Source organism: Cryptomeria japonica, chromosome 3 (genome assembly GCF_030272615.1).
Source record: "Cryptomeria japonica chromosome 3, Sugi_1.0, whole genome shotgun sequence".
NCBI classification, from domain to species: Eukaryota; Viridiplantae; Streptophyta; class Pinopsida; order Cupressales; family Cupressaceae; genus Cryptomeria; species Cryptomeria japonica.
The window spans coordinates 2350106-2367451 of record NC_081407.1 but is presented as its reverse complement, the minus strand read 5'-3'; the positions used below and the strand labels follow the sequence as shown (position 1 = coordinate 2367451).

The window sequence follows — 17346 nt, the reverse complement described above, 5'->3', positions numbered from 1 at the left end:
AAGGGCAAGCAACAAAATACAGTTAACTATGCTCTCATGGTCAACATTCATAGTGTTTTTGAGCCTCAAACATATTTTGAGGTTAAAGGGATTCCTGAGTGGGAAAAGTTAAGTACAAAGTTGACGAAACCCTTGACAAGTACAAAGCTTGTCTCGTTGCTAGGGGGTTCTCACAGAAGGAAGGCATTGATTACGAGGAGACTTTTGCTCCTACAACCAAAATGAGTACCATACGGCTTGTCCTTGCCTTAGTAGCTCAGTTTGGTTGGAAAGTCCATTAGATGGATGTTAAGAGTGTATTCCTCAACGGTGAGTTGCAAGTTGAGGTCTACATGAAGTAGCCTCTAGGGTTTAAGGTTGTTGGAAAAAAACCACTAGGTGTGTAGATTGGTGAAAGCACTCTATGGCCTGAAACAGGCTCCTCGAGCTTGGTACATTAAGATTGACAAGTACCTCATAGATAATGGCTTTCAGAGGAGTCCATCTGATTCTAATCTATATGTCAAAAACACTGGTAATGATATTCTTCTTCTTGTTGTCTATGTTGATGACCTGATTATCACTGTCAGTTTGGCAACTTTGATCGATTAGATCAAACAGAGTTTGTGCCAATCTGTTGACATGACAGACTTGGGACTTCTGCACTATCGCTTAGGTGTTGAAGTTTGGCAGATTGAGGGTAGTATCTTCATATCTCAGTCAAAGTATGCTTGCAGTTTGCTGGACAAGTTTCGGATGCAAGGCTGCAAACCTGCATCCACACCTATGGAGAAAGGGCTAAAGCTGACAGCCAAATCAGATTCACCTGTGGTGAATGAATCAACATTCAGGCAACTGGTGGGCATTCTCATCTATCTTACTGCTACTAGGCCTGATCTCAGTTTTGCAGTGAGCTACATTTCACGCTTCATGACAGCTCCAAAGGCTGATCATTGGGTAGCAGCGAAGTGTGTGCTGCGTTATGTGAAGGGCACTTCTGATTTTGGACTCTTGTACAACAAAAGTCACAATCCTAGACTCTCTGGTTACACAAACTCAGATTGGGCAGGTTCCGTTGATGACAAAAAATCAACTTTTGGGTATGTTTTCAGTTTGGGATTTGGTGCAGTCACATGGACTAGCAAGAAGCAGCAGGCGGTGGCTCTTTCCTTGACAGAAGCTGAGTATCGAGGAACAGTAAAGGCAGCTTGTGAGGCAGTTTGGCTTCGACAGATGCTTTCAGACATGCAAATGTCTCAAGCAGGTCCTACTCCCCTTTACTGTGTCAATCAAGGAGTTCTCAAACTGGCCAAGAATCCGGTCTTCCACGAGAGAACCAAGCATGCTGAACTTCATTGTCACTTCATTTGGAAGTTGGTTGAAGATGGATCAATTCAGTTGCTGTATGTTCCCATGGCGGATCAGAGAGTAGATATCCTCACCAAGTCTTTGAGCCTGGACAAGTTTGTAAAATTTAGGGGGCAACTTGGTGAACTTGGTGTAGTTGATAGATTGACCATTAAGGGAGGGTATTAGAATAATATCTTATTATTAATTATTAATGGTCAATTATGTAAACTATTGTACATAGTAGGTAGTTTCTATTTTTCTTCAGTTTACGATTGTTTCTTAATAGAAACATTGTATTCATGAATGCTACATGTACATATGAACTCTTTTAATAAAATCATCTCATTTCATGAACAGCCTTCCCTACATAATAAGACTTGTTGCATGATATTGAACAACCTTGATATTAAAGAACATGTGAAAGTTTAGTTTCTATAATGACAGTATAGTAGGCTTTTTTTTTCACTAATATTTTTACTCTATTCTTTAATTGGGAATGCCCTATACATTCGAGGATGTAATCCTTACAGAGTTGTCTCTGTTTCTTGGCTTTCTCTATCACGTTCTATAAATGTGATTGACATCCATTCAACATGCCAGTTATTGCTTCCTTTTGTACTTTTATCCAATTTTTGGCTCTTGCCCATTGACACTAGCCCATGTCTGGAGTTTCTTTTCACTTCTGAGGTGCATGATATTGCTGGTTTTCCTGCCCATGTGAGAACTTGCTCACCTTTGGAATGTTGCCTTTGATTGCCTCCATCCCTCATGCATCTTCTTTCGTGTCTTTTGTATACATTTCTCGAATTTTAATTAAGTTCTCTTGGCCCACCATCGATTCACCTTCTCTGTATTTGCCCTCCCATTAGACTATTGTTTTCTAGTGGGTCAGATCTTTTAACATCTTGTTCCTCTTGAACTTTCCTGAAGGGCGTCTTTGCATTCACATCCTTCCAAGAGTTATCTTTCCTTCAACACATTTTTGCTTATGTGCATTGGCCACTCTCTGTCGTTTCTCAGATTTTCCAAAAACCTCAGTAACTCTTTTATTATTTTCTTCACAGTTCTACTTTTAGCTATTTAGTTTTAATAATTGTTTTTTTGGGGGGGTTTTGAAGTGACCATGTTTCTCTTTTTCACTCACCCTGGCTATGGCCGCTACCTTGCTTGAGTTACCAATGGGCATTCTTGAATCTGGTGAACCTAATCGTGACTAGTCCTGCATCGGCAGGGAATGTGTTTGTAATTAATTGGGTGAATCTATTTGAGACCTAATTGAAGAGTAAGATGTTTGGGCAAAGGTTGGTCCAATTCCAAACAAATTTTGGCATAGTTTTCTGATCTTTTTTGACATTGGTGAGGTTCAGATACATATTCCAGGGAGCTCCCCAACCATTTTAAACATTCTTTCAGAGTCTGACCATAGCTTATGTGGAAGGGTATACGGTAGGATCTACATTGGTGTTTTAGGTTGTGGTTCCTCTAGGAGTTTGAAATCTGTCTCAATACTAAGCACAAGTCGATAATCTTGTACAACCAAGGGCCTGATTGGAAGATTTGTTTGTGATCTGCTTCATTCACAAAGGTGCCTGAGAAATATTCTCAAGGATAGATTTGGAATCTGGATCTTATTATTAGCAGAGGTCCTCCAGTGCTTCTTGGCTTAGTAGTACAGATCTTTCACTGATAACTGCATGCCTAAGAACCAACAGAGGATTTCCTTTTTGCTAATCTGTGGATATAGTTGTCCAGTTGTTCCATATTTAGGTATAGAATGGGGTTGTTCCAGAGCATCTAGACAAAAATTACATAGGTTCATAGTATCAGCTACCTTTTGCTTTCCTGCTGTCCATGATAACACTGAAATAGATTTTCTTGTCAGGTTTGATTTTCTGCCTGTTGCAACCTGATGGAATCTCCAGGGGGTGTTGTATGGCCCCTTTTACTACTTGCATGTGCTGCTTCTGACTCCAAGAATTCATAAAAAATCGTTTTAGATTCTGCTAGTAAACCTTCAGCTGTACAGCTTTTCACTACACCTGCAACAAGCGTGTTCTATGCATGCATGGTGAACTCTCTTATCTACTTCTGATATTCTAATTCCATTTGTCACCTCTCAAGGGTAGTTCTTTAAAGCCTAAAGGCATAGGATAAAGTATCTCTTTATAAGATGCATATGTGTAGTTTTTTTATAATCTTAGCAATTTTTTTTTGTATTTGTGTATTTTGGTAAATAAACCTTTTTTTGTAGATCTGTAAATACTAAATATTTTAGAGAAAACATATGTTTCTGAAGGCCTGGATGCCAAAATCTTCACTACTGTCTGAACAAGGAACTGCAAATTTAGGCTTATGTAGAAACTTGAATTAGGATTCTAGTGGAATGCAAGAAGAAAAATTGAGAACAGAGTAGTCATTTCCAAATTAGCAAGCAACTTTGAGTTGAAAAATAAAGCAAAGTTCAAAAGCCAAAAGAAACTGTAAGAAATCCTAATTGGGGAAAAATAAAGCAAAGTTCAAAAGCCAAAAGAAACTGTAAGAAATCCTAATTGGGGCATTGACATCCTAATATAATTCATCTGTGAGTCAAACTTCTGGAATTGATTGTGTGCGAGTTTTTGAATCAATTCCAGAAGTTTGACTCACAGATGAATTCTATGGATTGTGGCAATCTCATATCATCAATCCTAATATAATTATATATATTAATGTAAAACAAAAATAAAAGAAAAATGAAACTCTATTTCACTGAGATGGAATGCTATGCATAGTGTTTGAGAATCAATAAACTATGCTTCCAATTGTATTAAACAATTGAACTCTTATTGGTAAAAAATTACTTTTAGTTTCTGGGATGTGCTGATTGTGATACTCTCTGTTCAACTGCTTTGTACCAAGATGCAAATAGCAATACTGATTTGCATGTTTCTATGTCAGTTTAGAAGTTACAATTTTGACATACCATCATCCGCTAATAAACTTATGTAAACCTAGCATCTTTCTGCAAAGCTAAATTAGATGATAGAGGTATTCATTTTTATCTGATATTTGTAAATTCATTGTTTTTATACCAGTACAGTTATTATGACTTCCAAACTATGGAATTTATCACAGGTTCTAAGCCTTACAAATTTACACTCTTTAACTAGAATGCCTAAAGCATATAAGAATCACTGTGAAGGAATACTTTCTGCAAAAGTTTCAATTAAATCAAGAATAGGAGATCACACAGTACCTTATCTTCTCTCAGACACATGCCCTAGCCACTTGTCTAGGAGGATCTCTAAATATGGGGTCACTGATGTTAATGGTGGTTTTCTGAAAGATGTACCATTTACCATATCATTGTTGGACATTCTTATCATTCTTTCAGTTCTGAACTAGATTATTATATTTTAACCCTGGGTTGTCTCTCTTTGGCCAACCAAAATAACTATTCTGATGTTCATCTATCTTGCCTGACTACAGTTATGATTGGTTTATGCATCATTTATTTCTCTACTCCAATGGCAATTATTGGTTTTATGTGATTTCTTATCAACAATAAATTTTTGATCTTGAAATTGCTATATGCATTAAGGGGAATATGTATATGTACATTCAATTTCACATCTGGAATCGGGATTTCAATTCGGAAAACTAACATGGAATCTATTTGTATAGAAACGTCATTTTGTAGAGACCGAGCTTCAAAGGGTGCAAGAAGAGCTGCCTGAATTGAAGAAACAACTGGTTGTAGCAGAAGATGAAAAGGTACAAGTCCTAAAGGAGCTGGACGACATGAAAAAGCTCATTGAAGAGCTAACTCTAAATTTGGAGAGAGCACAGACTGCAGAAGAGCAAGCAGCACAAGACTCAGAGCTTGCAAGGCTGAGGGTTGAGGAGATGGAGAAAGGCATAACAGATGAAGTAAGTGTTGCTTGGAAGACACAGATAGAAGTTGCCAAGACTAGGCATGCAGCAGCTCTTGCAGATTTGCAAGCAGTGAAGAATGAATTGGAAAAAATTAAATTAGAACACCAGCATTTGATCAATGAGAGGGATATTGCCATAAAAAATGCAGAAGAGGCCTTTTATGCATCTGAGGAAATGGAGAAAAAGGTTGATGAACTCACCTTAGAGCTTATTGCAACCAAGGACTCTTTAGAGATGGCTCATGTTGCACTTCAGGAGGCAGAGGAACAGAGAGTTGCTGCAGCAATTTCCAAGGAGCAAGAGGCTGGAGCAAGGGCTAAGGAAATAAAGCGTGCAACTGAAGAGCTTGAAATACTTAAAAAAGAACTTGCTTTAACTGAAGATTTGAACTCTAAGCTTGAAGCTGCATCATCTTTGTTGCAGAGTTTAAAAGCTGAACTTGAATCCTGTAAGGAAGCTGATTCAAAATTAGCAACAGAATCAGTAGAAGCTGAAGTAAGTCTAGCAAAAGCTATGGATGAGCTGGAACAAGCAACAGTGGCAGAGGCAAAAGCAATTACAGCTCTGGAATCAGTTAGAACAGAACTAGAGGAGATAAAGGCAAACTTGAAAGATGCAACAGAAGAAGTAGCAAGTTTGAAAGGTGCTGTTGAATCTATGCAATCAGAATTAGAAACAGAGAAGGCAGCACTAGCAACAATGCGGCAAAGAGAAGGAATGGCATCTGTTGCAGTTGCTGCTTTGGAAGCTGAATTGAAGAAGGCAGGGGAAGAACTTGAATTGGCTCAAGCAGGAGAAAGGCAAGCCAAGGAAACCATGGCAGAGCTTCCTAAGGCTTTACAACAAGCTGCTGCTGAAGCAGACGAAGCCAAGGCCAAAGCTGAAATAGCCAGAGAAAACATGCGTAAATCTAGGGAGGAAATTGAACAGGCTAGGGCTGCTACCAGTACTGCAGAGAGTAGGTTGCAAGCAGCTATAAAAGAGATGGAAGCAGCCAAGGCTTCAGAAGCAATAGCTCTTAATGCAATCAAAGCTTTAAATGAAAGCGAGTCTGCAGGAGGATCTTCAGAGACAAATAATTCAGCTGGAGTGACACTATCTGTAGAGGAGTACTATGCATTAAGCAAAAAAGTACATGATGCTGAGGAACTAGCAAACAGCCGAGTGGCAGTTGCTATGACCCAAATAGATGCTGCCAAGGGCAGTCAAGAGAATGTTATGAAGAAATTTGAGGAAGCAAGCAAAGAAATAAATGCAAGGAAGGAGGCATTAGAGGATGCCCTGAAAAAAGCAGCTGAAGCAAAGGCAGGGAAGCTTGCTGTTGAGGATGAGCTGCGAAAGTGGAGAGCAGAACATGAACAGCGGAGGAAGGCAGGTGATCCAGTGACTGCAATGAAAAACTCTGTGGTACCGCAGAGTCCTGTCACTGTTGAAAAAGATCTGACAGCTTCCAATGTAAATGAACAAAGTAGTATGAAAGAACATGCTAGCACTCAAGAAGCAGCATTAGGATCACCAATGCAAGAAATGAGTACAAAGGTTTCATCACCTGAGAACTTTGAGAGCAAACAGCCTGAGGATGGTCAATTCTCTACAAAGAGGAAAAAAAAATCTTTTTTTCCTCGTATTGTAATGTTTCTTGTGCGCAAGAGAAACCAATTGTTGAAGTGATACTTCATAGTGAAAAATGGTAAACCTGTATTTCAAGAGAACGCTTGTAAGTATGGACATTTGATAGTTTTCCTGTTATCTGGTGTCGTATATTTCTAGGTTCATCTGAATAAGTGGGGAATTATTTATTGGGTATTGGTTTTGCTGTTGTACATCCAGTTTGTAAATTGTCTTAGAGTTGAGCTTTTGTCGCATTTCCTCCATTCAAGTAACAAAGTGGGAAGGCATATTTAGCCTTTATTCAGAATTGCTGCTAAAATTGTAATAATGTGTACACAATTATTCTAGTGTCCGAATTTTTTGTGGATAATTCTGCAGGAAATACTATGTTATAAGTAACTTGTAGATCTCTGAGATCATGAAAAGAGCTTAGCATATTAAGTCTTATTCTTTTGTAAGAAAATTGTATTTTAATCTTTTCTTGAAACCTTACATTTCTCGGATAGCTATTACTTGAAATTATACTTCTGTGTGCAAAATTTGATTGACAGGTAATAATAATTCTGTGCATCTTTTTACTGTCGAGATAGTCCTTTTAATATATTTCTGAAAGCAAGACAATAACACCATAATGGGTATTTTTTGACACAATGATATGTCACTATTCTCTTCTGTCTATTTAATTCTGCCAATTTAATATATATTAACTAGAGGCTATGTAAAAAGAGTGCAATGGCAGGCAATGCGTGATATAAAAAGAGCATCATTCATCCTTGTCCAGCCATTGTCAAAATTTGCATGTATTAGAGGTCCTTTGTTCAAAACCAGTTACATAAATTGTTTAATGCACCATATATTTGGATACGCTTAGTAGTTTTGGTGCAAAACTATGCAAAAAAATACTGGTGAGTTTGATTTCAAGCATATATTTTGGTGTATTATGTTGGTCACTTCCATGATAAAGTTGTGACTTCTTTTTCTCAATGCTACACGTTACAGTAATTTACACTTAATCATATTTTTGTGTCGGAACTATTTGGCAAGAATAAGTAAGTTTTTGCATTTTATTGTTTTTTTGGTAAATGACGAACTCTTTAACAGTATAAGAATCTTTTTCTAAATATGATGTAACTATGGTTATATCATAAGGGGCACCTTTTGATTTCAGCCTATTTTACTACACCATTGATATATTTGTTTATGGAAGTTATGACTAAAGTAGTAGTGGTAGAAAATGAGTAGCATGGCTGGAAATGCACGGTAAAGAGCCTCGCTATTGCTTCTCAATGGTCATTGTGAGTTTTTACCCAATTCAATCTGCTATATTAACAGACACAAGTTTTATGTTCTCTTGGTAATAAATTCTTGAGAATCAGAAGCTGAATTTGCCCTTTACACGGAGGTTTATTTGTTCTTTTCTGTCATTCTACTGTAATGTATCTGGCCACCAGTGGCACCACTTTGAATTGTGCTGTGATGGATTTTATGCTTAATGCTTGCAAGGACAATGTGGAAGGAAGATTTCCCAAATGACGCGAGTGCCATTTATCCATTCTTTTTACTGCTATGTATGCATCTTTCTATAATGACGATAATCTAAATATAATCTTCTAATATGAATTTTCTACATTAGCTAACTCTGCTCAATGTTTATGAGCTTTCATAGAAAATGCAAGTGCCTCAGGTAGTATACTGTACCTAAATCGGAGGCTTGGATCAAGATTAAGCTTTTAAGCATTGTTGTTGGGTCATGGTTTTATGACTAAATTAACCTTCATAAAATGTATTATTCTGGACAAGGCATTCAATTACTTATTTTCTCCCATGGAGATCCATCTTATGTGGACATATATAATAAGTTTAATTTGGCCTTTATAAAAGGTATTATTCTGCACAAGGGACTCAATGACATTTCTCGTACAAGTCAATATTTTTTCTTTTATTGAAATATTTAATGACTCGGCTTCTAATTTTTTGTGAAAGAAAATAAGCGTTCTCGAAAAAATATAGAGGAGAATGGCCAATCAAGATCAAATAAGCAAAAAGCTATAAAAATTGCGATCATATGTGATTAATCGTGAATTGCACCTGCCCGTGATTTCCCCCCGAATAAATTGTGACTTGTAGTCAATGATTTTCAATGCGTTTTTAACGATTTAATCAGCAATAAAATGGCGATTAATTGGGAAAATGTCAAAAACCCTAAACACGACCAGTGGGGAAAAAAATTGGTTAAAATGTAGCGATAATCTAGAAAATAAGGGCACTGTTAGCAAGAAATCTAGGGAGATATAGACTGAAGTTGTGAAACCCAACAACTTTCTAAGTGTTGTAGTTTATACCCCAGATTCAGTGCTATTAAGGGAACAAGGAATTAGATCTGGAAAGGAGATTAACTACTTAACTGAATATCACAAACATACATAACACATCATATTGAAACCCTAAAGTATTTGTATTATTCATATTTATTGAGTAGGGGAAGAGCACCAGTAGCCGTCATAGCTAATTTCACGCACCTACAGATCCTAAATGATACATCGGATTTTGATTTTTTTTAGTTGTCTTCGTATGCGACTTAATTGCTTATAGCTATTGTTTTGGCGTTGTGGGATCAGTTATGCGCTCAAAGGTAAAAAAGTACACAATTCAAAGTGCCGCCTGACACCTAACTAAGGATGTTCCAGTAACCATCCACTCAAAATCACCAGTACTTATGGACAAATGTCCCAATGGTTTTGCACAAATGTTCCAATAGTGGTGCACAAATGGGTCAATTATGAACAAAAAATTACAAAATGATCGGCTATTGGTACAAAACAAATTTATTAATGGTGTTTACACTATGACGATTATTGGGGGGTCAATATGGCAATAAGTGTGCGGGTATTGGAACTATGTTAGCTATTGGTGCTCTTCCCTTACATCATATACATCCTTATAACTCATTTATTCATATCACGTCTATTCATCTCTCCCTCTCTCTCTCTCTCTCTCTCTCTCTCTCTACACACACACACACACACACACACACACACACACACATATAGCAACCACAAGTCTATCTATCACTAATCCAATTGCAAAAGTAATATAAGTATGTAAAGAAATTTAACAAGCAAATAAACAAATCAAACAAACGAATCAAACACCATGCATAAAACATTGGTGGCTCTTAGAGTTGCATGATAGCTATAGAGTTTAAGCACAAGAATTTGAAAAATGTGGTTATTGATATTGGTTTTATAGATTTTCAAAGTTTGAATTGACGATTGAGATTGATTTGACAACAAAATCGATCTATGGTTGAGAATTCGTTGGTGGGAGATAATTACTCAACTTGACTGAATTTGATTGACTTGATGACTGATTTGACTGACCACTTAAGAGAATTGATTGATTAGTTAGAAAAATGTGATTTTGAAAAGAGTGGGCTAACTGATTAGTTAACAAAAGATGATTGATGACTGATTAAGAGTCACTGGCAGTTAAGGATTTTCAACATGTGATGTAGGAAATTGAGATGAAATTGAATTCGGAAGAAATTTGAGTTTTTGAAAACATGAAATTGAAATTGAAATGAAAGGGAATGGAATTAATTTGAATTTAGAGGGAAATGAAATTTATTTGAAATGCAAGATAAATTAAATTAAATAAATTCAAAAATTTATTTAATTTGAGGACATTATTAGCTAATTAAATAATTTAGTGTAATTATTTAATTATGAGAACATAGTAGAAATTGATTTAATTAAACAATAAGAACTGTTTAATTAAAGTAAATAATTGAGATTAATTAAGTAATTAGAAGGGAAATGATTAAAGATCAATTAATTATGAAATTAAAAGGAAATAATTATGAATTTGAAATAGAATGATGTTAGTTGGAAGAATAAAGTTGAATTAATTAAATAATTAAAATTACTTAATTACCATAGTTAGTAAAATTAGCGTTCGCAATCGCATGACAATTTTAAGTGTCTACATACATACATATTGATGATTACATCTTACAATATATTTATATCTAAGAGATGGGACATGAGCCATCCATAGTATCCCTAGTTTACATGTTATCTTCCATATCCTAGGTTCTTTGTGGGCTTGATACCACAAGATGCTTTATATTTTATCGAACATCGTTTGACTGCTCTTTTCATTTCCAACATCATCCCCCTTTCAAAACCTGCTTTTCTCCTCAAGAACTTTGTTGTGTTGGAAGAATATCCTTATATATCTCTTAACCTTTCAAAATTGTTCTCATTGAGTTTTGGTTGATGGGAGTTGTGCGTGGAGTTGGATTTGTAACAACATTTTCTGAGTCAAATGTTGTGCCTCCTTAAGGATACCGCTAATATGGGCCAATCTTAGATTGGCAACTTCTCTTAGCTGATGAAAACCGTGTCGGGTTTTGACCCTTTGATCTTGTAGTTGCTGATATTGGCCATGTAATGTTTCTCTGCCTACTCGAACTTGGCCATCTAAATCTTTTAGTGCATCATAGTTAGTGGATCTGTAGATTATTTGAAGCTCCAACTGATCCATTTGGGCTTTGATTGGTGCTGCCACATTTGGCCATTGCAATCAAAACTAATATAGACCACTCACATCTCCCTTTGTATTCTTCAAAAATTGATTTGATTCTCCAATGTAGAATGGGCGACAACCCATTTCTTCCTCTCTTCATCCATTTTTTAAAGCTCTCTTGTTATTTGTTGTCTCATGGTCTCTTTTTGTAGTGTGGTCTCCTAAACTACTTCATCTGTCAAAATAATTAATTGGATCAATAATGTTTGTGATTAGTCCCCTTTGATTTGAATGAACTTACTCTATATCTCTTTCACCAAATCTTCGAATTGATCGGAGCTCTCCGTATGTTGCTTTAATATCTCCTCCCGGGCTGTTTGATGTAAAATGCCCCCTAGTTGGAAATTTTGCAAACCGAAGACACTTCGTAAGTCAACTTGCGGTCCAACCAGAGATAATTGTTATAGTTGCGGAGAGACCATTGGTTGTATCTGCTTCTGCTTGGCCAAGAAGTCCTTTACGGACTGCATAAGAGATGTTATCTAAGATGAGGGTGTGTCTGACCATGGAGACTGAGAAGACCATTTATGTAGTGCCCCTCCTTGGCTCATCTTTTGGGAGAGGACGTAATAAACACTTTTAGATTAGTTCATGTTTATTTCCTGTACTGGTTTATCTTAGACATTTCATATTGGCAGATGATACATTATGATTTATGAGGATGATGATACATCCTTGATTATTATGATGGATGGACTTATTTTTGGTGATCTCTATGCATTTATTATACATGTCTGATTTATATTGCTTACGGTGACGATGGTATCTTGTTAAGTACTGACACCACTTCGTGATTGTATTGGATGAGATGATGATGCGATTGTCATTCGTGATAGAGACAATGTCATATCACTTATAATGAATATGATATGATGTTCTGATTTTCTTCACTTGCCTGGTTATTTATGATATATGCAATTGTACATGTTGTCTTGTGGTTATTGGTGGTTGCAGGGTTGCAGGTACCAGACATCGACTCCACTTGGTCTCACAGGTTTGAGTGTGTCTTAATCCCAATGGCAAGTTGATCGGAGATGACACGAGTTCCTACTACACACTCTAGACTTAAGTTGATACCCTTGTCAGTTAGTGTCTTGGCTTGGGTCGTTGGTCTGTGTCATGTGGTATGTTGTTCAACCATATGTCGGGTTGCTTTGTGAGTTTGCGATTATTTATAAATTAGTAATTAATCAGTTTATATAGTTTATTTAGTATTAAATTAAATTAATGGATGATATTAATATTAGATATTAATGTGTGAATTATTATTATTGGAGATTTATTATTTATTGATGTTATTTCATGAATTTGTATTTAATTGATGATTTTATATTATTGTTGTTTTATGGTTTAATGTTTAATTTAATAATTATTATTTGAGCTTTTGATTTATTGGATTATTTATTTATTATTTAATTACTGGTTGAGAATTTATGCTTGTCTGTACATTTACTTATTTATTATCCATTTTGCTTATTTGTCTATTGTTTATTTATTTATTTATTGTTGAGTTATTTATTGTTTTGATTATTTATTTATTTACTTGCCTTGTTGTTTTATTTATTGGTTATTTACCTGTTATCATTTATGTACCTACCCTTTGTTATAATTTTTTTTTAATAAATAAATAACTGCAGAGGGGCAGTACCCATTTCTATTATCTATTAAAAAATTTACAACCTGGTTCAAAAAGGAGCGGTAGGGAGAAAGAACCGAGGGAAGAAAACCCTCTACAATAGCTCCAGAAAAACCAACATACTTGTTTAGAAAAAAGCTGGATCATATTGTTAATACATAGCTAGGCTTGTGGCCTTCAACCAATCGCTATGCTAACTGTAATACAAAAGTATCTATATATTTTTTACAAAAATGGATAACAGGCCCATGGCCATATTCATAATCTAACTAATTCATATTCTTCATATTATAAACATGGTAGTAGTTGCAGAGGGAATTATAGACCCTTATTTTAACAAAAACAAACCAGAGGGTCCGAAATCTGGTCTGGGGCGAAATCAAGCAGCCTCACCCTAAGCACTGCTCAGACCTCCACTGTCAGGGGCTGCTTCCTCGTTTGAGCTTGAGTAAAGGGAAATGTGCTCCTCCGCAAGGGTAGCATCCAAGATGATGGGACACTCTTTACCACTGTGCTGTCGAGTGAGCTTTTTCTCTGGGATGTTTGTCGTCGTCTGGAATCCACTCGTCTCCACCGTTGAAGCCCCAGAAATTAGTGTCCTCAATGTCCCCATTTTCTAGGATACCAATGTCCCTTCTACCAACAAGGGCTTCATCATGCAAATACTTGCACCTCCAGGCTGAAGAGAAACCAGTTTGCAAGCCAGTCGCTTTCAAAAGGAAGGAGATGTTCCTTTTCTTCTCAGGCCAGGTCAATTTTAAAGTATCGAAATCCAGAGAGTTCACTATAACATATTTTCTAACCTTCTCTCCATTCGCCAGGGACATATAGAAATTTTGTGGCATAGGGGTTTTGAGATTACCGTCCACATTGTCTAGCACTGCATCTGTAGCTCCTAACCACCTGTGTTTGAAGGTCATCTCAGTGATCTTCGCCAATTGCTTCGATACACCCATGTAGAGAAGCATTGCTAGAAAGAAAGCAACAATGTCGACATTTGTTCTGTATCTATGGTATGCCTTAAGAAATTCTTTGCCTAGGACTTTTTTAATGCTATACAGAATCAGAGGATGCTTAGAATTGAGAACCTCCAACAATCTCTTATCCGTAACTTCCCCCAGGAAGGCCATTAGTCTGCAGGTAGCTTCCTACAGGATAGGTGTTTCCATGTCTTCGCATAGAAAGAAACAAGAGATGAGGTGTTTGAATGAAGGATTTTACCTCTATTTAACATGACAACCCATCCATTTTCTCAGAAATCGAGAACAATCTTTACTCATGTCGCGCAAAGCTTTCCCTAGATTTTAATAGATTGCATCATTATTAATACATCATACCGTTAGAAACCTTATTCTCGAGTCATTACTTAGCAAGGTTGTTCGTGTCACTTGATGATGAGTTTGTCACGAGCCAGGGACGCCGTGACCATCGCATAATGAGGATTTAGATAGTCTATCCACTTCTACATTTCCTTCCATGTATATGTGGCTAATACGTAACTCCTCCACTTTCTCTAGCAGTGCCAAGATCGGCCGTAGCCACTGATTGAGGTGCCAACTTGGCATTGCTTTTCGACGAATAACATTAATGACATTCAAAGAGTCGCCCTCTAGATGTATTTTTTGAGTGCCTAATTCCACCCCCAATTGCAGGCTGCGCACCGCTGCTCTGAATTCTGCTTCATTGTTTGTTTCATCTCTCACTATACAACCGATACCACTCCGGCCTGGATTTTCAGAAGACGCACCATCAAAGTTAAATTTGAGCCACCCAACCTCAGGAGGTTCCCACTTAACATTCAACCTCAGATTACTAGCTGTCTGTTGATTCCCATTTCCAAATAGGGCCGGAATTAGAAGGTCTGGTAGAGAAATTCTTAATTTTGAATCCCAGTCCGTATACATATTCTGTTTCAGAGTTTTATACTTAGAAGCTTTATTCATTACTTCTATAAGACTCTTTTCAATTTTCCCGCATAAGGAAACTGGTGACATTTCTTTGTCATGGAAAATTCTTCGATTTCGCTCCTTCCAAGTTTTCCATATTATTAATGAGGGAAGGATGTTATAAATATCTCCAAATAGTGCTTTTTTTTGGCTTTGGGTCAATCTGGAACCATTCACCTAATCCTCTTGGAAATGGGCATTGCAACTTTAGCTTCCCCATGAAATGCCACCAACATTTATTGGTATATTCGCAATGCAGAAGGAGATGATCCGTATTTTCCTCTTCTTGACGACATAAGACACATCTGCTTGGACCCAAGATTCCAATTTTCCTCAATCTATCCCCTGTTAAGATCTTTTTTTGAAAGGCCAACCAAGAAAAGGACCCTGCTTTAGGGAGTAGGTGTTTATGCCAAAAGAGATTTACCAGCCAATCTTTCCTGTCTATTGCAACTTCTTTTAACTTGTAACCGAATAAAACCTTATATTTGCCATCTAAGGAGCCACACCATCTTATAATGTCATCTTCAGGAGATGGACATATTATTCTTTCCTTGATGATTTTATTGAATAAGTCTTTTTGATCTTGATCAAGGTTTAGAGGATCTACAGACTTCCAATTCCATTTTTTAAAACCATTCTTATTAGAGATAAAACCATAATCACTGACCTTTAGGCCCCAAAGGTTGCATGTTTCTCTCATTACCGCCTGCAACGCTGGATTCTGGCTTAAGATTTCCTTACCACCCCAGGAATCATGCCAGAAGGATGCACTTTTTCCATTCCTGATCTCCCAGGAGGCCTGATCATTGATAATATCTCTGCAATCTAGCAAGAAATTCCAAATAGCCGATCCTCGTGGTGGATTAGCAATTGTGAGTATCCTTTTGGGATCCATTGAGTCTAGGTATTTCATTTTGAGAATCCTCACCCATTTTTGGCTTCCACCCTTACATATCTCCCAGACCAATTTGGCTCCCATTACAAGGTTCATTGTAGAGATTTGTCTGATACCAGCTCCCCCTGCTGATTTCGGTTGTGAGATCTTTTTCCAAGCAATTAAAGGGAATTTGCCTTTTCCTTCGAGCCGTTCCATAAGAAATTCCTCATGATCTTAGTCAACTCATCTTCTATAGTCGAGGGTAGCCTTAGACATGCCATTGAAAAAACAAGAAGTGCTGACATAACATATTTTATCATCATAAGCGTTCCTGCTGATGATAACCATTTTCCTTTCCATATCTCAAGTTTAGACTTGCATTTTCCTATTAAATGCTTCCAATAGTCTATCCTATTGCTTCCTATAAATAGGGGTGTTCCAAGAAATTTCCCTGGAAAATTTGCAACTCTTAGATTCAGTATTCTTGAGAGTATACCTTGTAGAATCATATTAGAATTGATAAAGAAGACTTCTAATTTGCTCCAGTTGATTTTTGGCCCGAGGCTTTGCAGTAATCAGCCAGGCATGTTTTAATTGTTCTTGCCTCCCTTTTAACTGCTTCTCCAAAAAGGATCATGTCATCAGCAAATTGTAAATGTGTTGAGTTTTCAATCCCATTCGCCACCTTGACACCTTTTCAGTGATCCTCTAGTTGAAGGGCTCTAATTGATCTTCCAAGAGCTTCAGCCATGATTATAAACAGAAATGGAGACATTGGGTCACCTTGGCGAATTCCTTTTGATGCAGGGAAAAATCCATGTGAGGAACCATTAATTAGCACCGAGAATTTAGAGGAAGCTAAACAAATCTTAACCCATGCAATCCAATCTTTGCAAAAGCCAAATTTCCTTAAAACATCAGTTAAAAATTTCCGATCTACCATATCATATGCCTTTAAAATATCCAACTTAAGTATCATGCAGGAAACCTTTGTTTTTCTTGTCGTGTGTAAAGTTTCATGGGTAGTAATTATTCCATCTACAATCGACCTGTCCGGAGCAAAACCACTGAGATGACCTGATTTAAGATTGGCTTCAGTCTATTGGAAATAATCTTTGTCACGATCTTGTAAACTATGTTGCAAAGAGAGATTGGTCTGAAGTCGCTCATTTTCTGTGGGTTTTTATTTTTTGGGATAAGAGCCAAGAAAGTATGATTAATTGCTCCAAGCATAGTCATATTTTTTCCGAGATTCCTCTATTGCTCAAAACAAATCCTGCTTAATAATGTCCCAAAAAATTTGAAAAAAGGCTGTAGAGAAGCCATCTAGGCCCAGAGTCTTATCCAGATTAAGTTGGAAGGTTGCTTTTCTGACCTCCTCCATAGTGATTACTTTGAATAGTTCTTTATTCTAGCTCTCCTTGATCAATGAAGGTATTGAG

At 36.9% G+C, this 17346-nt stretch overlaps 1 protein-coding gene across 3 annotated transcripts in view; it reads left to right on the top strand.

Moving 5' to 3' along the window:
• The window catches only part of LOC131041161 (protein WEAK CHLOROPLAST MOVEMENT UNDER BLUE LIGHT 1), a 62134-nt gene extending 54694 nt beyond the window's left edge, over positions 1-7440 (top strand). For all 3 annotated transcript variants that reach the window (XM_057974146.2, XM_057974147.2, XM_057974148.2), the window contains exon 3: positions 4993-7440. In XM_057974146.2, coding sequence (XP_057830129.2) covers positions 4993-6915 — 1923 coding nt within the window. In that variant the 3' untranslated portion in view covers positions 6916-7440. The remainder of the gene's footprint in view (positions 1-4992) is intronic.
• The last annotated feature ends 9906 nt before the right edge of the window (positions 7441-17346 follow it).